General features: G+C 34.6%; 1 protein-coding gene across 2 annotated transcripts; it reads right to left on the bottom strand.

Moving 5' to 3' along the window:
• Nucleotides 1-1,213: 1,213 nt before the first annotated feature.
• On the bottom strand, nt 1,214-16,163 carry LOC136807983 (zinc finger SWIM domain-containing protein 4-like). 2 transcript variants are annotated; one of them, XM_067064611.1, is made up of 4 exons: nt 15,700-16,163; nt 4,631-5,133; nt 3,586-3,895; nt 1,214-3,387 (listed from the first exon to the last, which is right to left on the bottom strand). In XM_067064611.1, exons 1-4 carry the CDS (start codon nt 16,106-16,108, stop codon nt 1,577-1,579), a joined length of 3,033 nt encoding a protein of 1,010 aa, XP_066920712.1. In that variant the 5' UTR covers nt 16,109-16,163; the 3' UTR covers nt 1,214-1,576. The 2 variants fall into 2 exon arrangements, with proteins under 2 accessions (XP_066920712.1, XP_066920713.1); XM_067064612.1 differs by having other exon boundaries at nt 1,230-3,384; nt 15,700-16,157.
• Nucleotides 16,164-25,480: the final 9,317 nt, after the last annotated feature.

A 25,480-nucleotide genomic window follows, 5' to 3' on the forward strand; every position in this document is an offset into this window, starting at 1 on the left:
CATGCCGTGGATTGAATCAGTCGTTCCTCCTGTTTTCACTTCCAAATGCGTTTTCGATGTTCTTCTCGATTTTCCTGGACGCGACTGCTGCGTAAAACTGATCTCATTTCACAAAAGAATGCTAAACCATAAAAATAGATTACATACTGCAGTGACGTAGGAAAATATCATGTACTAAAAATACGAATCCTTTGAAATAGGTTATTTTTAACCCTTTCTACTACAAGTATACTCGTAGTCGGTAGTGAACACGTTAAAATCTTAAATTAAGGGCTCTGACCATAGTGAATTTTTAATATTTGCCACTTACAAAATGTAAAATTCTACTTGATGTAGCCAACAAAACTGTGGCATGTTATACATTTTCTGTTAGGCCAATTATCCGTGAGTCTGAAAATTTAAGAATTGTAATGAAAAATTTGATGAAGAAGAAAATGAAGACTTTGGCGAAGAAGAGTATTTCAACTTTGAAGAGCTTATTTTCCGCGAAGAAAAAACATTTTGAAACATTTTTTGCGCTAGGTGGTGTATCTTTTACCAAACTGAAATTTTTCTAAATGCTTATTTGCTTCAAAATCTTGAAAATAGTACTTTTTGACCAGTTTTCGATCCCAATTTTTTATAGAAAAACAGCCATAACTTTTGATGCATTAATTTAGAAAATTTTTCCGGAAATTTTAAACAGTTCAATTCTTTGCGGACAGTTTGAAAAAACTTCAAAATAAAAAGTTAATTACCCATTAAAACTTAGGACTATTTATAAAAGAAGGTGATGCAACATATTACTAACGTCTTTTTACCAGAATTAATCAATCAAATAGTTAACAGATTTTCTAGGGTCTGTCAAAATCCTGTCCATTCTGATTATAATGTACTGAGCTTAAAACTTACTTGCTTTTTCTGAAATCCTCTGGAGTTGCTAGTGACTAAGTGAATGATAAAAAGATGAAACTGCAAAATAATAGCAAAATGAAAGAAATAACAAAAAGAAACATCACATAAACTCACATGGAATTCGATTTCCGACCTTTTTTTAACAGAATTAACAACCTAAACAACTCAACACTGGATTTTTTAACCCTTGAAGAATTTCCATCCCCATTGGGATTTCAATAGGAATTTTTATCCCCAGTGAGGAAAAAAGTCACACAGGGGCTGTGAGACAGGGGTGTGGTTATTAGAATGAAATTGTGCCAGACTGAAATTTCTTTTTCTATAAAAATATTTTATATTTTCTGCATTATTGATTTTCTGCATTCATGTAGGATAATATATACAAAACGAAAAAATATGATACAAACTATATACATGGTTTTCAATAATATTTCAAAAATGTTTAGAAATTTCAAATAAAAATTAAAATGCTCCTTTAAAAACATTTAAAATGACATTAAAAGTCAAAACTCATATCCATTGGTTTTTTGAATATAGTAAAAGTCACGAATCATGAATATTGGTATGGCTAGTACAATATTGTCGATTTAATTTGGCCCATGTTGACGATGTTTTTTTCTCTTTCGACAATCTAGCTTAATATTTCTTTTTCCACAATATATTGTAAAAAATCTACTAATACTTATTCCATAGCATTCACGCAAGTAACATTGGTCCGTTGCAAGGGATTCTGGTCTTTCAAAAAAGTACTGGTGACGAGTTGGTGAAGTTTCTTTTTCCCTTTCTGTGACGTCACAATGAAGTCAATTAACCAATTAAATTGTTCCATTCCATCATCGGCCAATGAGAAAGCTCGTTTAATTTTTATGAGGTAATCAGTGAAATCGACATAATTCTTACGTGTGATGTTACGTAACTTTAGTTCAACATCCTGTATAAAAAGTTTCTGCGCTGATGCTACTAGACGGTTTAAAGGCTCTTTAGAACAAGAGAAAGCTTGTCCGCCGCGTCTGTAAGTTCCAGATGAACATCTTTGAGCGATATCAGTTAAAATCAGGGGGTTGTGTATACAGTTTTCAATAACAGGCACTATTTGCGTCATTTCATCGATACCAAGAGAGCATGCTAACGTACTGATCCAAAAGATATCACAAACAGCTGGATGTTGACAATCTAGTGCACCAATATCTAGTTTCTTTAACGCACGAAGTCCAACTTTGAATGCTCGATCTGGGTGCTTTTTACTTTCCAAATAACGTGCTACGCTAAATAATTGGGCTGCATTGAAACGGTCACTTGATTCGTTTATGATTTGACAAACAAGTTCAAAGTTCTCTAGATTCTCTTCGCAAAGAGTTAACGCGAACAGAACACATGGGATTGGGTCTTTAATGCATGCCTCGATTACCATATTACTAACAGAGGTAATTAACTCCTCCTTTGTATAACTCGATGTCATTTTCAACTGGAAACAAACAGGTTGTGACGTCATAAGCGGCGCCACATCGGCAGCAATCTCTTTAGCGGAGAACAGATCAGTCCAGTTACGTAAAAGAAATTCAACGGCTGCGCGGCCGGTATCTACGGCGCATGATACGAGCCAGCGTATACATGATTTGCGTTCTAATACGTCAGTAATAAGCCGCACGCTTCGAACACCTAGCTCGAAAGCGGCGCTTTGAAAGTCTTGATTGATTATTGATTTCTGATCACGTGTTACCATTGATTGACATAATTTCGCTAATCGTAAAAGTTGTTCGGGTTGATTAACATTCTCTAGGATAGCGGTGAGTGTTAGTTTCAGGTTTTCTGTACCCGAGTGGCATTCCTTTAATAGACAGGCTGCCAACTCACTTTGCTGGTACTCCAAATGCGTTTTAACATACGAGATGACGTCATTATAAACTTCGAATTCCATTAGTTCGTCCTCGATGACGTCATCGGTTATGACGTCATTGTTTTTGTTCAAGTTCAAAGGTAATAAATGTAAAGCAATATCACAGGCCAGTTGTTTATTTAACGGAACGACTTTCTGGAACAAGAAACGTACAAAACAATGGTTCGGTAAAATATCCATTGACTCGTTTTCTTCAGCTTTTTGTAGTAGAGAATCATAGTATTTTTTAGTGTATTTGAGTAATGTATTTTGCAGAACGTCTTTGGATAAGTCTAAGGATTCAAGTTGTGATATAAGTTGCTCGTACCGGTGCGTTAGCCTGGATTGCGCGTATTCACCGTGAGGAATTGTGTATGATTGTGAAAGAGCGATCAAGGCTAGTTCAACTGCTTCAGATTCTAGCCCGTTAGCCGTGAACATGTTATAAGCGACAAAGATCGGTTCGGTGGGCTTGTTGAACATTTTCCAATCATAGAAAGAGTTTCGTGATTGTTTCAATGTTTTCAATATTTGTTTGGCTTTCTGTAATGCTGTAGTGATGTCACCACGCAGGTTCAAGCAATCGATCTCAGCACCAATAGTCCATAGGTCATCTTCTAGAAAAACAGATATAATGAAAATTAGTCCAAGAGTGTAAGAGTTCTTGACCAAAAAGCCTAAATTTCCCTCTGATTAAAACGAAGTCGTCTTTTTGCTTTAATTTATAAGTTTCCACTGTTGTAGTTTCTACGATTCCTAAGACCTTCATCAATTAATCCAATTTTTTGAAAAATATTTGCATCTAAAAGACCTACCTTGGGTGTCGTCATTTAAACATGGTTCAAGGAGATATCCTGACTTCGGGTCATCTCCATTCTCTCGCGGAAACGAGGGTGATTCCCTGACTTTCTTTAAATACTTCATCAATCGTTGTCGTGTGTCCATAGTCATATCGTGGTCAGACATGATACACATCCAGAGTGCTTGTAATTCATCATATATCTTCCGAACGTGAGGCCATGTTTGTACTTCAGGTTGCTCACAACTGATATCCAAAATGGTATCGGTAATTGCGAGAAGTAAATTGATGAAATTGTTGTCTCGGACTGATAACATTTCACGGACCTGTAAAGGATGAAATAATATGCATCTATCAAAAAACTGAATTCTCAAATAAGGAGTGCTAAACAATAGACGATATCGGCTTAACCGAATTCTCCCCGAATGATTACCCATGATGCATTGCGCAAAAAAATTCACGGACGATAACCCTAACCCTAACAATGCATCATGGGTAATCATTCGGGGAGAATTCGGAAAGCCGATATCGTCTATTGGTCTAAGGATTGGCGCCCGATTCAAATCCCTGCTCCCATCGTTCCTCCATTTATTTTTTTATAAGAACAAACTACACGTTTTTTGTTTTTTTAAGAAACTAGTTTTACCAAGCAGCCTCAATGTTTATTATTAAGAAATCGGCCTTTTGAGCCTTAAATGTTTCTTATATGTTTCTAAACTTTTTGACATAATCAGCCTTATGGAAGGCTGGATTGGAAGGTTCTTAAGAAAAACCGAATTAGAAAATGTTATTTTCTCATTCTCAGCCTCAGCATGCATATTTCTTAGATGTTTCTCAGTTTTTAGGCTTCCGAGCCTCATGTTTCTTTAAAAGTGTGTTTCTTAAAAAAACAAACGTGTATATAATAACGTAAGGCTCCAATGGTAAAAATTAAGAACAAGTCAAGAATATTTTAAGACTGTAAAACACCCAATTAGACAAAATGGACAACTGCACTAAGGTCGGCGTGGAATCTTAGATGAGTTGGCTATTTACGCAATAATACAAAACAACAAACTTACCTTATTTAGAAGAGCGATTGTGTTTTTGCCTGAAGTCCCTTCAAGTAAATCATCCGAAACTTGTTTTGTAATGTACGAATTATCCATGTGCCAAAGCCTTTCTTCGCCTGAACAACCACCAGCTGTCGGATCGGGGAAACCGGCTAATCGGGAAATTTCCGATTCGGGTGATCGGATTTGGTCTAGTAGGCGTTGAACATCAGGTAAAATTTCATTTTGTTTTTCCGATATTAAAGTTAAGAGTAGTTTTTGAATTTGTTGATTACTAAGTTCTAATACCGAATCGGATATTGGTGGTTTAATCGGGATTTTGGTTGGATTTCGGATTCTGTAGATTGCGACAGCAACTATATGTGAACACCAGAGTAGATTTTTATTACTGCATGAACACTGCGTGGATGTGATGCAGTTTCGATCAAATGTCATGGAAGCTTTGTAAACGCACAGTTTTTGTCGGTTGCAGATGCCAACTTTCTCATGTACAACACCGCTTAAGTGAAAGCCTGCAAAGATAGCAAAAGAAGAAGTTGATTATAACTTATTTTATATAAAACCTAAAATACATAGATTGTAAAAAGAGTTCCTAATTCAAGGAGCATTATTTTGAAAATTCAGAACTCTTAATATGGGCATCAAAAAGAGACTTTGCTATACTAAGGAGTAAAAAGTCTCGAGCTATGTTATGACTCATTTTAAGTTTGAAGCATGTTACTTTTAAACCTCTCCCGCAGTGAAAGATAGACCCACAAAAGTAAAACTGTTAGCCAGATGTCTAGTGATAAGAATCTATTAAAAAAGAGTCTCGAATTAGTATTTTCGTAGGTATTCAATCAATAAACGTGACCTTTAATTGTCTACAACCAAACAAAAACTTTTTTTCGTTGAGTCATCAAAGTTGAAATACCCCGCAGTGTGACAAAGAGCCACATAAAGTAAAAACATCAGTTGCCAGATGTCTGCAAACAGATAAAAGTATGAGAATTTCTCTTTTTAACAAATTTTCAGACTTGTTTAGTAGAAGGATGTCCACAATACAAGGAGTCTGTCGCCTGCTATCCTGCAGTGTTGGAATCAAAACTTTTTCACACTCTAAAGACATGAAAGGAAAAGTAAAACCGCTAATATTATAACACCCTGACTCAACGAACTTATCACTTTGTCTCTTTGATGAATTGCCAGTGTCAGTGTTTCTTTGTAAAAGTGTAGAGAGTTTACACATTTTTTTATAAGAACATCTAAAACTTTTGAAGCCTCAGGACATTCTTAACATGTTCTTATTTTCGCCATTTTTTAAAGGAACTTTGACCACTTGTAGAATATTGGCCACTTGTCGAATAAGTTTTGGCAGAAGTCTATAGCTCTAGCTCTAGGACTGATTCGGGCTTCTTTTGTGAAAAAAGTATCTACCACAAACATTACTGTTTACCAACTATTTTGCCACAATAAAGAAACATTTTTGACAAAACGAGGAATACACCAAACCTAGCATTGACGTAAAATTATTTTTGGTAGAAGCACACACAACTCATGTAAACAGGAAATATTGTTCCGTAAAAATCCAGTACGTCACAAAAGGGTAACCTCGGTTTGAAGACATTGAAGTACGTCTTCCTTACTAAATACTTCAAAGAAGGAAGTATAAGGCTTCTTTGATCTTTTTTTATTCCTATGATGTGCAACATCTAAAAACAGTACCATTCATCTATGTTTCACTATGTTACAATTTGATTAAAAATAGGGTTTTTATCATATGCCCTCTCTGAGTATTTTATACTCTGTTCCAAAGTGTATCTGACTTCTATCGCAGAAAAGTAACGGCTATAAATTTCGAAATTCCCAAACAAGTCGGATCCAGGTAAAGACACAATATTGCTTACTGCTCTTATACATTGAAGTCCCAGCTGGCACACAACGTTGTTTCAACGTTTATCTGACGTTCACAACGTCCATATAACGTTAGATGAACGTTGCAACAACGTTGTGTGCCAGCTGGGGTACCTTAAACCTTCATTAAAGACCTTGAAGGATGATGATGATAATGATGACCTTAAAAATTTATTTTTACCGATATCAGAGATATATAGCGGTAGGAGGCAGAAGAGGAAGAGAGAGAGAGAGAAATGTTGAACAAAATCCCTGTTTAATTTGACAAGATTAATACTGTCGAGATGGCTCGTCTTTTGCACCCCATGATATTAAGCAATACCTTGCAGGGGTTATGTCTCTACCAAAGCTGTTTTATATAAGAACAAAGTAAGAACATAATGCTCCGCAGCAAAAGAATTTAAGAACATTCTTTGGAACATTTTCAAGACTTTATAGACTCTAAAACGTGCAATTTCTTACGGGATCAGATTAAATTTCTATAATAAGAACAATTTGAGACGACTTTTAGTTTTAAAACCCACTCAAGGTCTCCAAAATGTTTTGACTTCATGATATTCTTATAAAAAACATACATCCTTGATTATTTATGAATCAGAAACAGAAGGCGACCTAATGATTTGGATTCTGTTATTTCCTTGATTCGATTAGTTTTGATGGAGTCTTTTTTGTATTAATTTAGGAAGTATGATCGTATCAAGATGAGACTCAATAAGCCCCTGGGTTCGTCTAGCGTCACTTCATATAGCTTGTTTCTTCCGAGCTCCCTTAAGTGTATCAGTGCTTGACGAGAATAGTCTTACAGCTATTAAGTGCTTTAACTAAAAATAATAGGTAGAAGCCACAAGGCAAACTAAAATAATAAGTTTTCTAATTAGGAGAACAAAGATTAATGTTGGAAAATTACAAGAACCTGCAACTATATAGTGTTCGCCTTGGTTTTATATCTTAAAGGCTTTATCAAAGTGCATTCACCCCTTTTAAAAAGTGTCGGTTTTTTATAGACGGAATAGAGCTCAAGAAAAATCTGCGGAATTTTTACATTTTTTCACACATCTTTAAGCAAAGAGACAAGCTTGAATATACGGCGTGGTTTAGAAACACTAGGGGACGCTTTCGGTCTCCCCAGGACCCTTCATTTGCAAGCATGTATGAAAATCTTTAGATATAATCAATTTTGTTTTCTTTAAAAATTGATTGTTTATGTGTACTCAAAGAAGGCTTGTAATCTATAGATATATCCAAAGCGACTTTCTCCGCGATAGTGCCTTTAAAGACTTTTTTTTTTTTTTGCGGCTTATTTATGTGAAAAGGAAAACGAATTGATAGAATGCGATTAATAAATCATAGTTCCTTTTAAATTCGATTGAATTTGGCTTACTTAAAGGAGCTTTCACACACAAAGGGACCAAATAAGATTATTTAAGTGGAAGATTGTTTGATGATATTTTATCAGATTTAAGATGGCGGAAAACAGTGTTTGAAAGAATTTCTTTGATATTTTGTTAAATATTCATAAAAATTTTTGCTTCTCTCTCAGATCATTAAAAAATTAATCCAAATATCTTGTTAAGAATAATAAGTGAAAAGCTCCGACTCGATCGGTAAAGTAAAAATTTTCGGGTTTTTTGTTTATGACATAAGAAGAAAAATTGGATCAGTAAAATTTCCTACACTTAAATTTCTATGATTGAAAAAGCAAAACATGTTAGTCATTGCAAATTTTCACCTTATCTCTTCTTTGCCGACAAGGTTCTAAATCCTATTAACCGAAACAACGATTTTAACAGATACGAGTTCAACCTCACAGTAGGAGATCTCTTCTGTTCACTTTATTTCATTTGCGAAAGATGAGATTTTGATTTGCCGATAAATCGATCGATGCGAATGAACTTTTCAAAAGAAATCAAAAACAGAATCCAATCGTTAAATCTTTTTGTTAAAAATTCAAATGCCGATGTTTCGAGACCTCTTAAAATCTGACTGCCTTGAATTATTGTCATACTGGTCATAGAAAAACACCCTTAAGGAGTACCCCTCCAAGGGGCCTCCAAGTTAAAATCTGTTAAAAATACTCTCTGATAACCTCATATTAACTTAGATTACCATTCATTCAAATGCTATTTGGGGAATCAGATTTGTTCGACGGAGAGACAGAACAGAGAGATTGGAATTATAGCAAGTTTGAATAAGCGAATATCAACTGTACTGGCAAGGCCTCATCTTGACTCAGAAGGCTCATTTAAATGCATATTTATAATACTGGCAAAGGTCTCGTCTTGAAGCAGAGAATGGGGTGCAATGAAGAGAGACAGGCCAACTGCAATGAGTCATTCTCTAAATGACGCACAAAGTCACATATGCCTTTCCAGTAATACACTTAAGACATCCGTTAAAATCTATCGACAACGGCTGTGCATAACAGCAGGGAGAACTTTACTAAAAAAAACGGATCCCCAGGATTTTAATAGAGCCAAAAAAGAGTCCATTCGTATGCTTAAAACGTTTACAGACACAAGTTCTATATTTAAAAGAGTTGATATTTTCCCCTCCTAATGTTAAGGCTGGGGACCCCTGTAGGCTTATTTATCTAAAAGTTAAAAAATGAATCATTTGGGTGTCTCCAGTCTACTCGTGTAGTTCTAAATACTATCCGAGTTGCCCGTTTGGCTTTTCTTTAAAACACGCTTTGTTTTTATAAGAATGGTGTAAATCCATTTCGTCATGGATATTTTTAACTTTTTTGGGAAAATCATCCTAAAATATTCTTATAGCACCTTCTTAGGTTAGGATCCTAATTCATACTAAAGTCTGTCCAGATATAATTGGCAGTGGAAACAAAAATGCTTGTAACTTTTGATAGTCAAATATAATTATGGAAAGTTTTTTTGTTTGTTTTAGAGAATCAAAAGCGCTATATTTGAATGTATTTTTGGTTGAAAAATTCGCGATTTTTAGCGGTTAAATTTGCGATTGTAAAAATTGAGCTTTTTTTCTACTTATGCTATAACGTTCATTTTTACACCAGTGGTAGTTCAACCTTGGGTTAAGAAGTTTGTTAAATTTCAAGGCGAACAGAAAAGTCCTTCGGAAGATATGGGACCCGAAATACCCCTTGGTAGCACTTTTCTGTGAAATATCAAATCTCCAACTTATTACTAAAAACGGGGGTTATGTTATCTTTTTTGAACAGTGCAATTAAAAGTTGGAAAGTGTTTTAAGTGTTGGTGCATTGGTATTATTGATATCATTGATTATTTCGAAACGAAGTGAAATCACAGTATAATTGTTTTTATTGAAAAGATAAGCATGAACTTATATTGCCTTTGTTATTTTTAAGTCATTAAAAGAACTTTGCTAATTCACAAAACACTAAACACAGTTTGGCTATGAGGTCATTAAAGAGATCGTAAAATGTGTTATGATCGAAAAACTGTTTTATCATATCACTACCCCCGTTTTTAGTAATAAGTTGGAGATTTGATATTTCACAGAAAAGTGCTACCAAGGGGTATTTCGGGTCTCATATCTTCCGAAGGACTTTTCTGTTCGCCTTGAAATTTAACAAACTTCTTAACCCAAGGTTGAACTACCACTGGTGTAAAAATGAACGTTATAGCATAAGTAGAAAAAAAACTCAATTTTTACAATCGCAAATTTAACCGCTAAAAATCGCGAATTTTTCAACCAAAAATACATTCAAATATAGCGCTTTTGATTCTCTAAAACAAACAAAAAAACTTTCCATAATTATATTTGACTATCAAAAGTTACAAGCATTTTTGTTTCCACTGCCAATTATATCTGGACAGACTTTTTTTAGTTCATACGTCTCAAGCATAAAATGGCACTTTTGTAAAAGCAGTGAGCCTAACTTGGAGATAATTAATAATTTATAATTGAAAGTGCTCTTAAAATAGCATTCTTTGCTTTAGTAGCCAAATTCCATGATGGTGATATTCTTAGCATATTCTTAGTTTTTTGGCCATTTTCATCAGGAACATTCTTAGAAAGTGTATTCTTATTTTTAAAAAAGCGTGAATTTTTCAAGTGCATCGTTGAGTTTTCTAAGACCTCGGATAATGAATATTATTCTAGACATTGGTTTAAAAAGCATCTAAATTCAATTCGATCTTAAGTGTGAACTAATCCTTGTTTTGATTTTCACTATTCAACCAATGCCACATACCTAAAATTTCATATACCGTTGGAAAGATAATTTGGAGCACTATAATTTCTGAGAAAATCTTTTGAAAATGAAGATGAGAAAGAAAAAGAAGACATCCTTGACGTCATTTTTGGGAGCAGATGATTTTTCGTCTGACACAATAGAGCATACAAGAACAAACTATATAAAAACAAAGCTTCGGTGGCCAAGATATTAAGAGCAAGCTAAGAACATTTTAAGGTTTTTTGGATGTTCTCATTAAAAAACATGTAATGGAGGAAGGAATCACTTTGAAATTGAATATAAATTACATTTAATGATAGAGCAAACATCCTGCCTGTCTATCAAAAATAACAAATAATCCTGTTATTCTCCCGGGTGTACATCCCTTTTAAAGAATACAATGACAAATATTCAAAATCAAAAAGTGCCGACAAGAAGAATCGAAATTTTCTCAAAGTATTGAAATAAATGTAGGATATTGAAAACAATTAAGAGGCAATCTCAATTTGAATGCCTTATTAAGTTATTAATTGTCATTAAAAACCTGGCGGTAGTGCACCACATAAGGTCTCTGCATCATTTTCGAATTTTCTAATTAGACATAAAACACCGCTGGTATGCAATTATGCTTTGGTAATTAAGGAATTCGAAAAGCCATTAAATGACGCACTTAATTGCATTTGATGACCACTCTCGCTTACTTAATTGTTTGAAATCGACAATAAAAATTAACCTTTTTGAATACTTTAAAGGTATCCATTGTTTGATAAATATATTTTTGAAGGTCTTATCGAAAAGAAAGATCTTTGCGCAATGCACTTTTTTTTTCATAAGAACTTTCAAGATTTTTGACGCCTTGGGATTTTCTTTGATGAAACTTTTTGAGTTTTTTAAGCCTAAATATGTTCTTATTTTCGTCATTTTTTGAATATTTTCGTCCAATTTCTTTTGAAATCGGGTGTTTTAAGGTCCACTTAACTTGTTAACTTGTTCTTAACATTTGGGCCATCGAAGCCTTATGTTCTTATAAAGTTTCTTCTTATCAAAAAGAAAGATCTTTGCGCAATAGATGTTCGAGATTTTTAATGAGTGTTGTCGATTCTGAATGAGCATGTTCTATGATATTTCTTCAATTAGTAAATTTCATTTCATTAATCAATTTCGTTTCGCTTAGAAAGGGAATTTTAATTGATCAATTGATTGATTGATCAATTTATTAAAGTACTTTCTGGACCCTGTTCCACCAGTTTATTTTAAAAATGCAACAAAAAGCTAAAGTCTTCAAAGTATATTTGGAATGCCGTTAGAACTTTCACATAAATATGGATGCTCGAATGAGTCTCTAAACTCTAAACCCTTCAAGCACAGACTTCACACATAATTCTAAGGACATATTTCTTAAACTAAAGAGCCTTCCTTAACAACAAAATTTATGACTCATGGAGATTGGTAAGAGCACTCAATGTCAGCAGCCATACTTAAAAGTCAATCAAACGTTAAGTGTTAGGAGGAGCTTTAGAGGCAGTTAAGTTAAACCACTAAATACTTCAAATGTTTTTTTTTGACATAGTAGCAAATATATTTCAAAAAGAATGTTTAGCGGATGTTTAGGTACTGTTAAGTCTTTATTGACCCTGATTTTTGTACTCGAGTTACAGTGCTATAAATATCATTTGGCCAGTAATTTTTCGACCGTAACGAGAATGATTTGAGCAGGGGGGTCTGGTGGAACCCTCTTGGAAAATCTTGTCTGAAATGACCTTTAGATTGGCTAAACACACCTATTTTAATTTAAAATCTATTCCTCTTTTAATTAGAAGCGCTATATGTATCTAAGCCCTCTGATCTAGATATTTGGACTCTAGTCTTTAGCGGATCGGCATAGTTGATGTGACAGGGGTCTATGTTGTGAAAGTTTTGACCAAGAGAACTCCAGCTCTTTGAGTACTATGAGAAATTTTATGACTTTGAATCAATTTCTAATCGAATTTAAAAACATCAAACTGATTAATCTCAATTTTGAAATATTCTCACAAATAATCAAGAAAGACCATTCTTATTTCAAAAAATATATTACATGAGAAAATCCTTGACAGTTCGTCTTATGTGATTAGAAAACCAGGGTCCAACTTTTTTTAACATATCGAAAGTCTACTTATATCAGCTAATCAAGAGCAAAAATAACGTTTAATATTTTATAACCATGGGGGGGGGCTTGCTAGATGATGAACATCTCCGAGAAGAGTTTCCCGAGTCCGAGCCAATAATTGAAAACCGGCCATTAGGAGGACTTTTAGAAAATGACTGAAACCCTTGGGATATAAAAAGGTGCCGGCAAAAAAAATATATTTCCTTGTCCTCTTACGAAGGTTATTTTTGACTGTTCAAATGTTGTGTTAAGAGATTACGATTTCCGAGTTAACTATTCCTGTATCGAAGCAAATCTCACTCACAAACCTTAGTGAAAAAGTCCGTTAAAACGTGGTTGTTTTTGTAAGAACAAACTATATAAGAATATAAGTATTCGATATTCGAAAGTGAGAACAAGTTGAGAACTTAAGGTTTCCAGAACACCGAAAAATATGCTGTTTCTCTCGAAAATACATAAAAAACACACAAAGAATTCTCAAAATTAAGAACATTTCAAGAACATTTTTACGCTTAACTTAAAAAAGTTGAGAACATCCGTGTTCTTATAAAATAGACGTGTACTACTATTAAGTCACACTTTAAAACAACATAGAAACTCGAAAAACTATGTTTCTCTAAGTTATAATTGAGTGAAACCCTACTTAATTTTGAACAGTTTTCAAAGGTTCCTAACCACTCTCAAAAGTAAGGCTTTTCAAAACTCATTTGACATCGATCAATAATATTTTTAAACTTCCCCAGCACAACGTTGTTTCAACGTTCATCTAACGTAATATGGACGTTGTGAACGTTAGACAAACGTTGTGTGCCAGCTGGGTCTTGAAAGGACAACCTCTTGATTCAAAGCTTCTTTGGATTCGCAGTTCTTTGACCTTGTAATGTGTTTTTCATATTAAGGCTCAATTAATTGGACTTCTTTATAATGACCAACTCAAACACCCGAAACCTTGTTTTCTTGCGGCGGTTTTCCTTTTTTTTGCTAAAACCTTGATAGTAATTCAAAAAGCCCGGATCACAGACCCATTATTTAACCTACTACTTTACTGCCAATTCTTTATCGACCCTGGTTATCCAGCCCTGAAAAAAATCGTCTGTGATATTGTTTCCTGGTCTTGAGACAGGGGTGCATAAAACATAACGTTACAATCCTCTTTTGAGTGCCTTTAAGGCTAGCTTAACAGAAGAGTCACGTATCGATCTAGACAGTGTTTTAAGTGTTGATTGTCAAAAACACTGCTCCTTCAACGTCAAGAAAAGATTCCCAGATTCTAAAGAGACACTGCTGTCATTTGGAAAAGTCAAGCGCAGTGCCAACCTTTTGAGAATTATAGACAATGTCAGAAAGCTATTTCAAGAGTACCTCTTTGTATGATGCCAAAAGCTGTTATTAAAAACGTCATAAGGAAGACATATTTTGTTTTTGTTTGCTTTGAACAACTTTTGGTTTGGATTGGATAACTATGAATTCTTTGAGAGGATTCGGAAAAACATATCTTAACCCAATGGGCACAAACGTCTTTTGGACGTCTAATGTACGTTTCTAGGACGTCCAAAGGTCTTAAAGCCGTCCATGGGATGTTCATAAGACGTTGCGTGCCCATAGGGAAGTGAAAGGTTACAGGAAAGGATGGTGTGTTCATGACGTTCGTTAAAAAAGCAAGTTTACCTACACACTTCAGAATTAAGCACTTATGAAGAGCCAAAATGTCTATAAATGGCTTGGGAAATCTTGACGGTAGAGAAAAAGAAACTTTAGGAAAGAGCGTAAATTTTGATAGCGGTAAACCCTTTTTACGTTAATTTTGGAGAAAACTTTTTCAGAAGATGTCATTTTCTGATGACTAATATCGAAGAGTAACTATTAAACGAATCGGGTCTATCTATGTATACTTTAAACCAATGAAGTATAAGCCCGAAGGGCTAGAAGTCAATCTCCTTGGTAGGATTTGAAGCCAACAAATCCTACCAAAGTTGCGCGGCCTAGAGCGGATCGCCTGGTTTTTACACAAATGACAGATTGAAACTAGAATTTACCGCAAAATTTCGAAAAAAATATCAATCGTAAACAAAGGAATTGCTCGATTCAATCTGTCGTCAAAAAAGCAGTGCATTTTTTAAGGCTTCACTTTTTCTTGCCTGAGAAAGTTTAGATATTGAATTCTAGCCCTTCGGGCTTTAAACTCAATGCTTTAAACTGAAAACATGACAATGTGGTAGTAAAGCTGTATTTCCACGTTAAAGTGACATAAAAAAGTAGACTTTCTTATCTGTGAAATCTCGTGCAACATATTTTAGTGACACTTCTACCACATAGAGAGTTTTGGCGTCTATCCAGTCGAGAGAACTTTTTAAGTACACTACCGTTAACACTTGAACGAAAGAAAATTCCGACCCTCTTCATCCATTCCTCTCATCACGACTTTTGAAAATAGACCTCTCAAAAATACAGGAAATGCAATTTCTCATACTCTTCGTAAGATAACAAGAAGAATGGCATATGCAGGGAAGTCTCCATAAGTCGACCATGCACGGGGAACCGTAGCAAATGTTTTTTCCGTAAGCGGCCTAAGCCCAGATTTAGCGGCCGAAGACCTGAATTACCGGCCCAAGACCTGGGAAACTTTGCGATTTTTGAGACTTGCTTTTTTGGAAAAAGAGGATAAACACACCGTTGTATTCCCATGGAAAAGTATTTCAATTTGATGATCATCTAAAGAACGGTTCTACTAATTTTTTAGAACTTAGGCCGATAATTAAGGTCTGGGGCCACTATAAATTCTAAAGTCCTGCGACTGAAAATAAAAGAGAAATGAAAACTGAACGTTGAAAAACACAGCTTTAAAAGAAAAAAATTAATTCTTACCAATTTGTATGACGTCTTTAACTCCGTCACTATCGTAAATTTTTAATCCGACATTGAAAGGTTGTCGGTTCGTTTCTGTGCTTGTCATGTGTATTCTGTTGGAAGAATAGAGTTTTATGGAAGCTTCATCTTCGGGAAAAGAATGATATAAAATCCTGTTCTGGACTGGATTAGGAATATGTCCGAGTCTTTCTTCAATTTCTTGATATGGATATTCGCCAGCCACTGATTTTGCTGATATATCTAATAGAGAGGCGACTTTTTGTTGTCGTTTGTTTTCGAGTGTCGGCGACGATTTTCGTTGATCGGGTCGGGATCGTTTGTGTCGGGATGTCGGTGTTGCATCTGAATCACAACGTGGTCTCTTGTTGTGACTACGATGTGTAGTCGCTGCTGTCGGTGTCCTCATTGTTGTTAATGTTTTCGTTTTAAAATTTCGATTTTTCAAGATTTATTTGTATACTGTAATGGGAAGATGATAAAAGATGATTTGAAATCGCTTTTTTAACTTTGAAATTTACATTGTGGCAGATGAGCTTCAACCTACAAGTCTACTTCGAGAAAACATCTTTCAAATTCTCAATGTTATTGTTCTAACTCATCTATCGTTTTGATTGAGCACTGCTTGGTCTAACTAAGAAAACTCCTGGCTGTACAAATTACACAAATTATCTATAAATTTTGACCTTCGTCTTCTCACCTTTAGCCTCTCGCGAAGTTTTGAAGCATCTAAACATAAAAAACATTCATAACTCAAGTTTATAAAAACAAAAAAAAGAACAGCAGTGAACTTAAAATGCTTGGCAAAATATAAAAAAAGTCCAAAATTTTCAAAATAACTTAAAAACATGAAAAACAATGACACGAAAATGAGAAACTGATCCTGAGAAAAGCTGCATGCTGCTGAAGTTAAAAACGAAAATAAAAATAAGCATAAACAAGAAAAATAGAACAGTTTAGAGAAGAAATTGAAGATTTAGAAGAAAAGACCTCTTGCTAAGTTTCGTGTTGAAAATGTTTTGATGTTTTTTTGTGACCAAACAGGAACTCATCATATTATTGCAGATAATTTCCCCGAAAGAAAATGAGCATTTTTTCACGGTAGGTCTCCGTCAAAAAATGTCACGAACTTTTTTGGTGTGTGACACAGAAAATAAATCACAGGTCACCAGTTTCAACAATTTAAACAGCCTGGTGAAGAACATCGAACCACGCTTCTAAAGTCCTTTAAAACAAAATCATCAAAATCAAAATCTCAGAAAAAAATCAAATTTTGTCCCCAACTCGTTCTCTCTAACAGCCACACGGTCAATCAATCAAAATCCTTTCCAGAAAACGAAATTCTAAAAGCAAAATCGTTGACATCCAAAAACCTCTCAAATCTCACCTTTACACTACAACAACGACAAAATCATGAATTTTCTCTTTGATAAAAATCACTCACTCTCTCTTTCTATCTCTTTCAAAACGCGCGTTTGTACAGCGCGAGAAATAAGTAGCTGAACAACTTTTCCCAGTACGAGATTTCCCAAACAGCTCAGTGAAGGCGAGAGACCAACATAGTAGTAACCCTCTCATCTTATAAAGAGGTTGATAACAAAAAAAAGAAGAACAGGGCAACCAGCTAAGTTCACTTAATATCAAAACTACATGAAACTTTTTTTCAACATTATTTACTCTGCTATAACTCTCAGCCATCACACCAGAGAGGCGAGTTATGAAGAGAACCCCTCTCTCTTTGTCTCGTTTTCAATAATCAAACGAAGACACAGGGTCCAACCAAGGACAATGACAGCCGATAAAAACCATATATTTACATATGAACATCTTCAAACTCTTCCTCCTGTTCCTCCTGTTCCTCGTCCCGTAATAGTTCAATGAGAATGAAAACCATTCAAGAAAGACATGTCCATCAACCAAAACGCGAACTAAACATAAAAAACTCTACAAACTTTTCACTTAAATTTACTCACAGCGCATAGCTCTCAAAAAATAGGGTGAGCAAAATCCATTTAAATGATTCAAAAGTGATAAGTTTCAAAAAGCCGACGAACTCAAACCCCTCGACAATCATGTTATAGACTTTACTATAAATAAATTAAGTTTATTCGGTCGGCAGTGCTCCTTAATAAGAACTTCATATATAATACAATACACAAACAAGTTGCTGTGAATTTCTTGAAAAAACATATGTTAAAAAAGGGGGTTTCTATTAACAATATTTTATTGTTCTATTTAGAACAATAGACGTTGAACAATAGGCAGTACATTGTTTCTATTCATAGTAAATGATCAATTATTAAATTCTCCTTACATTGATGAAAAAGTGACATCATTTTATCACGAAACCGCGACAGACATGTCGATGGCGCCTTACTCTCTGAGACCAGACAGGGAACATCGTTTTTTATAAGAACAATATTAAGAATAACTTTTTTTCGAGAATCTAAGAATTTTAGATGTTTTAAGAAGGCAATTGCTACAGTCAAAAAGCCAAGGGGAAGGCAATATTACAAATATTGCAGTTCTAAAAATGCCGAAAAATATTTTTACAATTTTATAAAGTATCTAAACTCTCAACTTGGTAGATGATCCTCCTTTAGAGTCTTGTCTTGATAAGAAATAAAATCCTTTACAACAACGAATCTTATAAAAAATATTTTGTTTTATATAAACTACACGATCAAAAATATTTCAGCAATGTGTATAAGTATATAAGTCCCCCGTTGCTCATATCGCCAATTTTGTTAACTCGTTTATAAATTTCTTCATATACAAAGCCACGAGTTACTTTCAAACGAGTCTCGCTCGCTAATACGTGTCCCTGACTAATGATTCCTTAACCCTTTAAGTGCCAATGTCGATTATAGATAGCAGACACGGGCTATACCTCCTGTAATGCTTAGTTTGAGTTAGAAATCGTCATTTTTGGTCTAGCTAATAGAAATTGGATTGCGCTTCATGGTCAACCAAAAATAAAGTTCAAAGAAAGAGGAGACTCTAAGCTATCCAACGAGCTACGAACAAGCTTCTAAACTCCTTCTAGATCCGGAGATATAAGCCTTTAAAGTTCGAACAACTTTTAGAAAAAAACGACCGTTGCACTTAAAGACAGCCGAGCACCAGTTGAACTTTTCACCACATCGGGGATAAAAATTCCTTTCGAAATACTAATTGGAATACAAATTCTATTTCTATTCTACATAAAAATTGAGATGTTTTTGAATTTACACATACCGAGTCAAAACATCTATGAATAAGACCGTGTACAAGGCGAGAGGTAGGTAGCTACACGTTTTTTTATCAGGAACACGTTTATAAGGAATACTCGAAGCTGAAAATGGTCCGAAAAAAAGGAGTTGTTAAGGAACTGCTCAGGCTGAGAATGAGAAAACAAGTTTTAAGGGACAGTATAAGATGGTTATCCAAACTTAGCAGCTATGTAAATAAGTAACTCGATAAGGAACTTTGAGGCTGATGAAATTCTCTGTAAAAATAAGGAACTCCAGGCTCAGAGCAAAGTTAAGGATCCTTATAAAAAAAACGTGTATCGAAAGGGGAGCGTGTTCGGGTCGTCTCCGACTGCGGTGGCAGACTTAGTCACTTACTTACTACTTTTAAATACATCAGCGGCAGAAACATGAATAACCTTCTTAATGCTTAATACAAGATTAATCAAAACTCTAAATCTTTAACATGATTTTTAGATACTGTCGTCTACAGCCTGGCGCTATGAAATACCCTTACAATCTTAGTGCAGGTATTAGTAAGTCTACAGACTACAGACACTTTAAATATTTGACATTCAAGCGTATATTCAATGAGATGTTTTTCACATGGGAAAGTTTACAATCGTGATACCAGTTTGTTACAGATTATGAGTTTAACAGGGAAGGAACTTTTCACTTTTATCCGAGAATATTGAAGATCTAAGGCAAAGAACTTTAATTTAATCAACTTAAACATCAAAATCATACGACCGCAGTTCATCCTTAAAGGTTTAAACAGCTCTATGTTTTACTGTAAAATTGTTGAGTTTCATACTGCATCCAATGAACGCCCAGGTTTGCCAGATTCTATATCCCACCACCATCCTCATCTAAAGTAATTAACACTTTTCGTTCTTCTATAAGGTTTTACTGATAGAGGGGTGATAATAAAAAATACCCGCATTCTTTTTCATAAGGGAAACAGTGCATTTCTTTTTCTCCATAATCGAGTATCCTATATAGGAAAAATTAGCAAAACAACAAAAGACGGTGACGAAAAAGTCAACAAAATCGCCGGCAAGCCTAATAGTGTTCTTGATGTTATGTGCAATCCATGATATTCACGACGTAATGTTTTCTACGGAAAGACCCCGGTTTTTGTCAGTAGTGGCAAATTTTACACATTTTTTGTCTAGTTTAAAGTTGTCACTACTGGCTAAAACCGGGGTATTTCCATAGAAAACATTACGTCGTGGATATCATGGATCCAAAATTGTCTTATCTTCTCAAAACTATCCGAAGAAAAAAATGAATTTCCTAGCAAGTTACGAACAAAAACACCACAACAACACAAGGAAAAAGAAATTAAAAATCAAAATCGGATGTGGGCTGCTCAAAACCTATCATATTAATAAAATTAATAACATCATTAAAAAATTGAAGGAATAATTTGTTAATAAATCCCGTCGTTGTCTAGCTTTGAGACGCCTTTCAAACCGTTAATGATTTCTCGTAAAATATTACCCACTGTCTCCTTTCAAAATTTGTTAACATTTTTCCTGTCATTTTTAAAGATCGCTGCTGATTGGTTTGATTAAAAGGATGTAAATTCCAGAGCTTTAGCCATTGTAATTTCGAAAAGTTTTGTTTTTTTACGAGAGCATCCAAAATTTATAAAGACTTCGAATATGTTCTTAACTTTTTGAGTTTGAAGTATAAAATATTCTTAATATCTTCTTATTTTCACCGTTTTGTGAGTATTTTTGTATAATTTCCTAAGAAATTGGATGGCCTTTTAAGCCTTATGTTCTTATACAGTCTGTTCTTATAAAGAAATATGTCTTCATTCGACAATTCAAGACGAACGATTCGGCATTTTAATGGATGTATGAACGTCTCCATCAAAACATTTGCAAAAAGTTTTTCTTTAACTCTTTATGCAAAATGCTACACGTTTTTATATAAGAACAAACTATATAAGAACATAAGGCATCAACGGCAAAAATGTTAAGAACAAGTAAAGAACATTATAAGGCTTTGCGTATTCGAAAACACCCGATTTCTTTGGAAAATGGGTAAAAATGATCACAAAATGGTGAAAGTAAGAACAAATTAAGAACATTTTTAGGTTAAGAACCCAAAAAGTTAAGAACATCCAAAGGTTTAAAAAATTTTGCATGTTGTTATAAAAAAAATTTTTATCATGATTAAATATTCTAACCAAGGCAATCAAGGCAACTCTTAAAAATAATGCCTGCTGACCACGACATCCTATTTATAATTCGGTTAAAGCCGTTAGTCATTTTTGGTTTGACACTAATGTTGTTATAATTTCACGCGAGACTCGCTTTGATGAACATTGATTTCCTGCCTGATTCTAATACACGTTTTTTTTATAAGAACATCCAAACTTTCGAAGCTCCTCGAATGTTTTTAACTTTTTGAATCTTTAGCCTTAAAATGTTCTTATCATGTCCTTATTTGCGCCCTATTCAGAGTATGTTTGTCCATTTTCCTAAGAAAATTTCTTCTTAACTTGTTCTTAGTATTTTGGCCATCGAAGCATTGTGTTCTTATATAAAAAAACAGCATTCACTTCATACCACCAAGACACTTTGAATGGTGTGCAAACAAGTCATAAGAGAACGAGACTAAAAAAGCCTCTAAGTAACCCTGGATAGGAGGACCTACGCACTTGGCCGAGAGGTCTTTCCTGTTTTGCTAGATGAGCAACATCTCAAAGTCCCACAACTAACGACAAAACGTTTTTTGACTGAACTATATTAGAAATTCAGCAAAAGTGACGAAAGATTCCAGTTGGCATACAATATTGTTACAATTGTCCAAATCAGATAATAGTGTTGAAATTATTACACAACAAAGCAAAGCTGGTCCACCATCTTGGACAAGCACTACAGAATCCTAACTGTGATAATTTGTTAAATAAAGTATCGTTAAAATTTGCTAAAGGATAAATTTGCGCTGTTTGAAACGCAAAAATTTTAAGTATTCAAAGAACCGAAGCGCAGAAATTCGTTCCAAAGTTATTATTCTTGCCTTTGCAAAGCTCCTTATCCACTTTATGTTTGAGTTTAGATTTTCAAATATTGAACACAAATTTGTCTTAAAAACTCTTAAATCTCGATTTTAAAGGGTTTCCTACAGTGATTGTAGACTTAAACTTTATGATGTTGACAAATCGTGTTGGTGATTTCAAGTTTTACAGGCAATTACTATGCATTTTATGTAATCCCTAACAACAATATAAACGTTATTTAGTTTATTTTCTTAATCACCCGGTGCGATGTTTGAATAGGTTTTACCAGCTAAAATATCACTACATTGAAATCTTCGGTGGAGGTACACTGAAATCTTCAGTGGAGATTTCAACGCAAGAAGATTTCCTATGCTGTTATTGTTACAAAATCCAGATATGTCGCTGTTGACGAATCAAAAGGGCCAATCCCAAAAGTTTTTCTGTCTAGATAGCCTTAAATTTTGAGATTGACCCTTTTTGCATAGTGAGGAGGTGAGGAGGGTCCCATCTACATGAAACAGGGTCAATCTCAAAATTTCATACTCAGACAAACAGAAAAATTCTTAAGATTACTCAAGCAATAATTTTGAGATTGGACCTTTTGATTTGTCAACGGTGATATGTGGGGTCGGATGGACAAATTAACAAATTGTTCAAATAGCGTATTTGTCCATCCAACGAAAATTTTCAACTTAATCTAGAGGACGTGGAGCAATTCATCTTTGCAAACTTTTAGGTACTTTCCCAAATCCATTTAAATGGCTTTCATAAGCAGAAAAAATCAGGCTTAAATATCTTTGTTGCGCTGATTCATCAAACCGACGTTTTGTATAAGATTCCCATTTCCGCACTAAGATTTTTGCCACTTTTCCGGAATCTTTCTGTAACTTTTCTCGGGATAACCGGTATGAGATTGGAAGGGTTTTGTTTCTAAAGGTACGGAAAATCTTTTGTTTACTCACAAAACTACCTAAATTTCTGATGCTTATCTCTCAACTAGCCGAAGTCCTGGTCTTTTTCCGTTAGAAAGTGGCAAAGCAATCTGAGTGTGGAAATAGGAAGCTTATGCATAGTGACAATAGCTTTTCTGGATTGAAACTTGATGGTCATTCACCCCGGATATTCAAAGGTCAACGTAAAAGACAAAACAAGCAGCCAAAAAAGCTTCGAAAATCTCAAAGCTTCACCTTTTCTCTCTTGAAGATTTCTCTCTAGCTCTTCGGGGTTTAAAGTCAATGGTCATTCACCCTAAAGGTCAACGTAAAAGACAAAACAAGCAACCAATACTAAAAAACCATCACACCATCCAATGAATATGACTTTGCCTCATCAAAAAATATCCATATCTAGATCTAACAACGATTTAAAGATTCAAAAAACTTTAATAAGGAGAGAAAGGGTTTAGACCAGCAACAGCGAATGGGTGGGCAAACCCAATCACCTCCTAGCTGGGTCCTGATGCCCCCTAACTACCCTTTCCATAATAGCACCTATTGATAGTCTTCAACTATCGTCCTATAAAAGCAAAATAAAAAACACAACAAATTTATATAAAGAGAGTCTTGCAGGGTTGGAAATTTTGATTGCTTAGCAATTTTAAAGTCTCCTCGGAGCTCTGTCGACATTTCCAGCGTGAGACTACATTCCTTCAAATACGATGTGTTCTTAGAAAACAGAATCCTATTGGTTGATAAGTAATTCGATTATACGTTTAAACCAATCAGATTCCATCTTTGTTGAAACTTTTGTGGAAGATTCGTTCCCTTTGCACCAGACGATTTTCCCTTAAAGGGTGAGAATAACTAAGAGTAGTGATCTGATTGGTTAATATCTAATCAAATTTAATAGTTAAACCAATCATATTAACCCGTGTATAAAAGCTTGTAAGATGGGGGATATTTTATCCGTTAATTTGTTAATGGGGGTTTCATGTAGCGATTGGATTAATGGGAAGAGCAATTCAATTTATGAGAGACATACTCTTTGAGTTTCTCTTGTAAGAAAATAACTCTGATTCTCTTGTAAGAAAACATACATTTTGAGTTTGTTGTAAGAAAATTACTCTTATTTTTTTTATTAGAAGTCTTTGATTTAAGTTACTAAAAAACATGCACTTTCTATTTGTTATAAGAAAGTTTTTTTCACATTCACAAAAACCATAGAGACAGTCTCTCAATCCCAGCTAACTAAAATCTTTGAATATTATAATCAAATTTTTGTCCTCGCTGAAAATAATTAGATATGCAAATCCTCACTGCCAAATACCGTGCTAATTTTTCCATCCACAAGGATTTTTCTGGCTCGAAAACAATGGAATGCAAATACAGCCATAAGAAAACATGAGAATCTCAACGCCTATCTATTTTTGGTCAGTTATTTTCACCTCAACTGGGTCGAAAAATCCCACCGGGTCTGTGAAAAGCGGGTGTAGTGCTTTTAACACTGTATTATCTTCTTCTATCACTTTCAAAAGAACTACGATCGAAGATAACATTTATTTTGAATTTTGACCCGAATAACATCAGTGCTCATGATACTTGAGAAAAAATGGAAATTCCCACGAAATCTTACAGCGAAAAACGATTTGGGGGTGCTCTAAGGTTGGAAAAGGGTAGAGTTTTAACTTTAGACTTAAGGATCTGAGGATCCAAACGTTCAAAGATAGTCCAATAAGGCTTAGAATATGGCCTGGAAGTCTACAAACCCCTCCCAAATTGAAATATTCGATTACATTTAACAAATAGCCCAAAAGCGACTTTCTCCCGAACAAATTTCTAAAAACAGGGAAACTTTCAATATATTTTGACCAGGATGGTAGAGCATCTAAATCAGTTTAGATGACGCATTGGACATGAAAATTAGTAAACATGCATGACAGAAACTTCGAGACAAAGTACTTTTGGAGACTGAAAATCTACATTTTCAGTAAAAGGGGGCGCTCCCGACCCCTTTTTGAGTCATTTTTAAGACTCCTTATACATTTGTAGAACTTAAAACTTAAGTTTACATCCCCCATTGAAAAACTCACTAAATAAAACATTTTATATTTAGTATAGTAAATTCATAAATTTGAAGAAACCTTTAATATAAAGGCTGTTAGATAAATGGCGACTCGTCCCTATTGATCAATTATATAGTAGGGGAATCTTAATCAGAATAGGGACAGGCAGACTCAGAGTTGGCTCTATGACCACACTTCCTTAGGATCAAAACATTTAGAATAAAGAAAATTCTGGCAATGAAGAGATGGGCTGGCTCCAGTATTTAAGCTTTTGCTAAAAGAACAAAATGTATAAATGTTAATACACTCCTGTCTCATAGCCCCGATGAAACTTTTCTTACAGCGGGTACAAAAATCTCGATTGAAATCTCAATGGAGATAAAAAGAAATAACTAATTTTGAATGGGGAGGAAATTAAAGCCCATTTCTCAGGGGGCTGAAATTGTAGGGTATCTTTCCCACCGGGGACAAAAATTTTCCTGTGGACCTGGGGCCTCAGCGGGTCTGTGACATAGGGGCGTGTAAATATGAAGA

Source organism: Clytia hemisphaerica, unplaced genomic scaffold (assembly GCF_902728285.1).
Source record: "Clytia hemisphaerica strain Z4C2 unplaced genomic scaffold, Clytia hemisphaerica genome assembly, whole genome shotgun sequence".
Taxonomy (NCBI): domain Eukaryota; kingdom Metazoa; phylum Cnidaria; class Hydrozoa; order Leptothecata; family Clytiidae; genus Clytia; species Clytia hemisphaerica.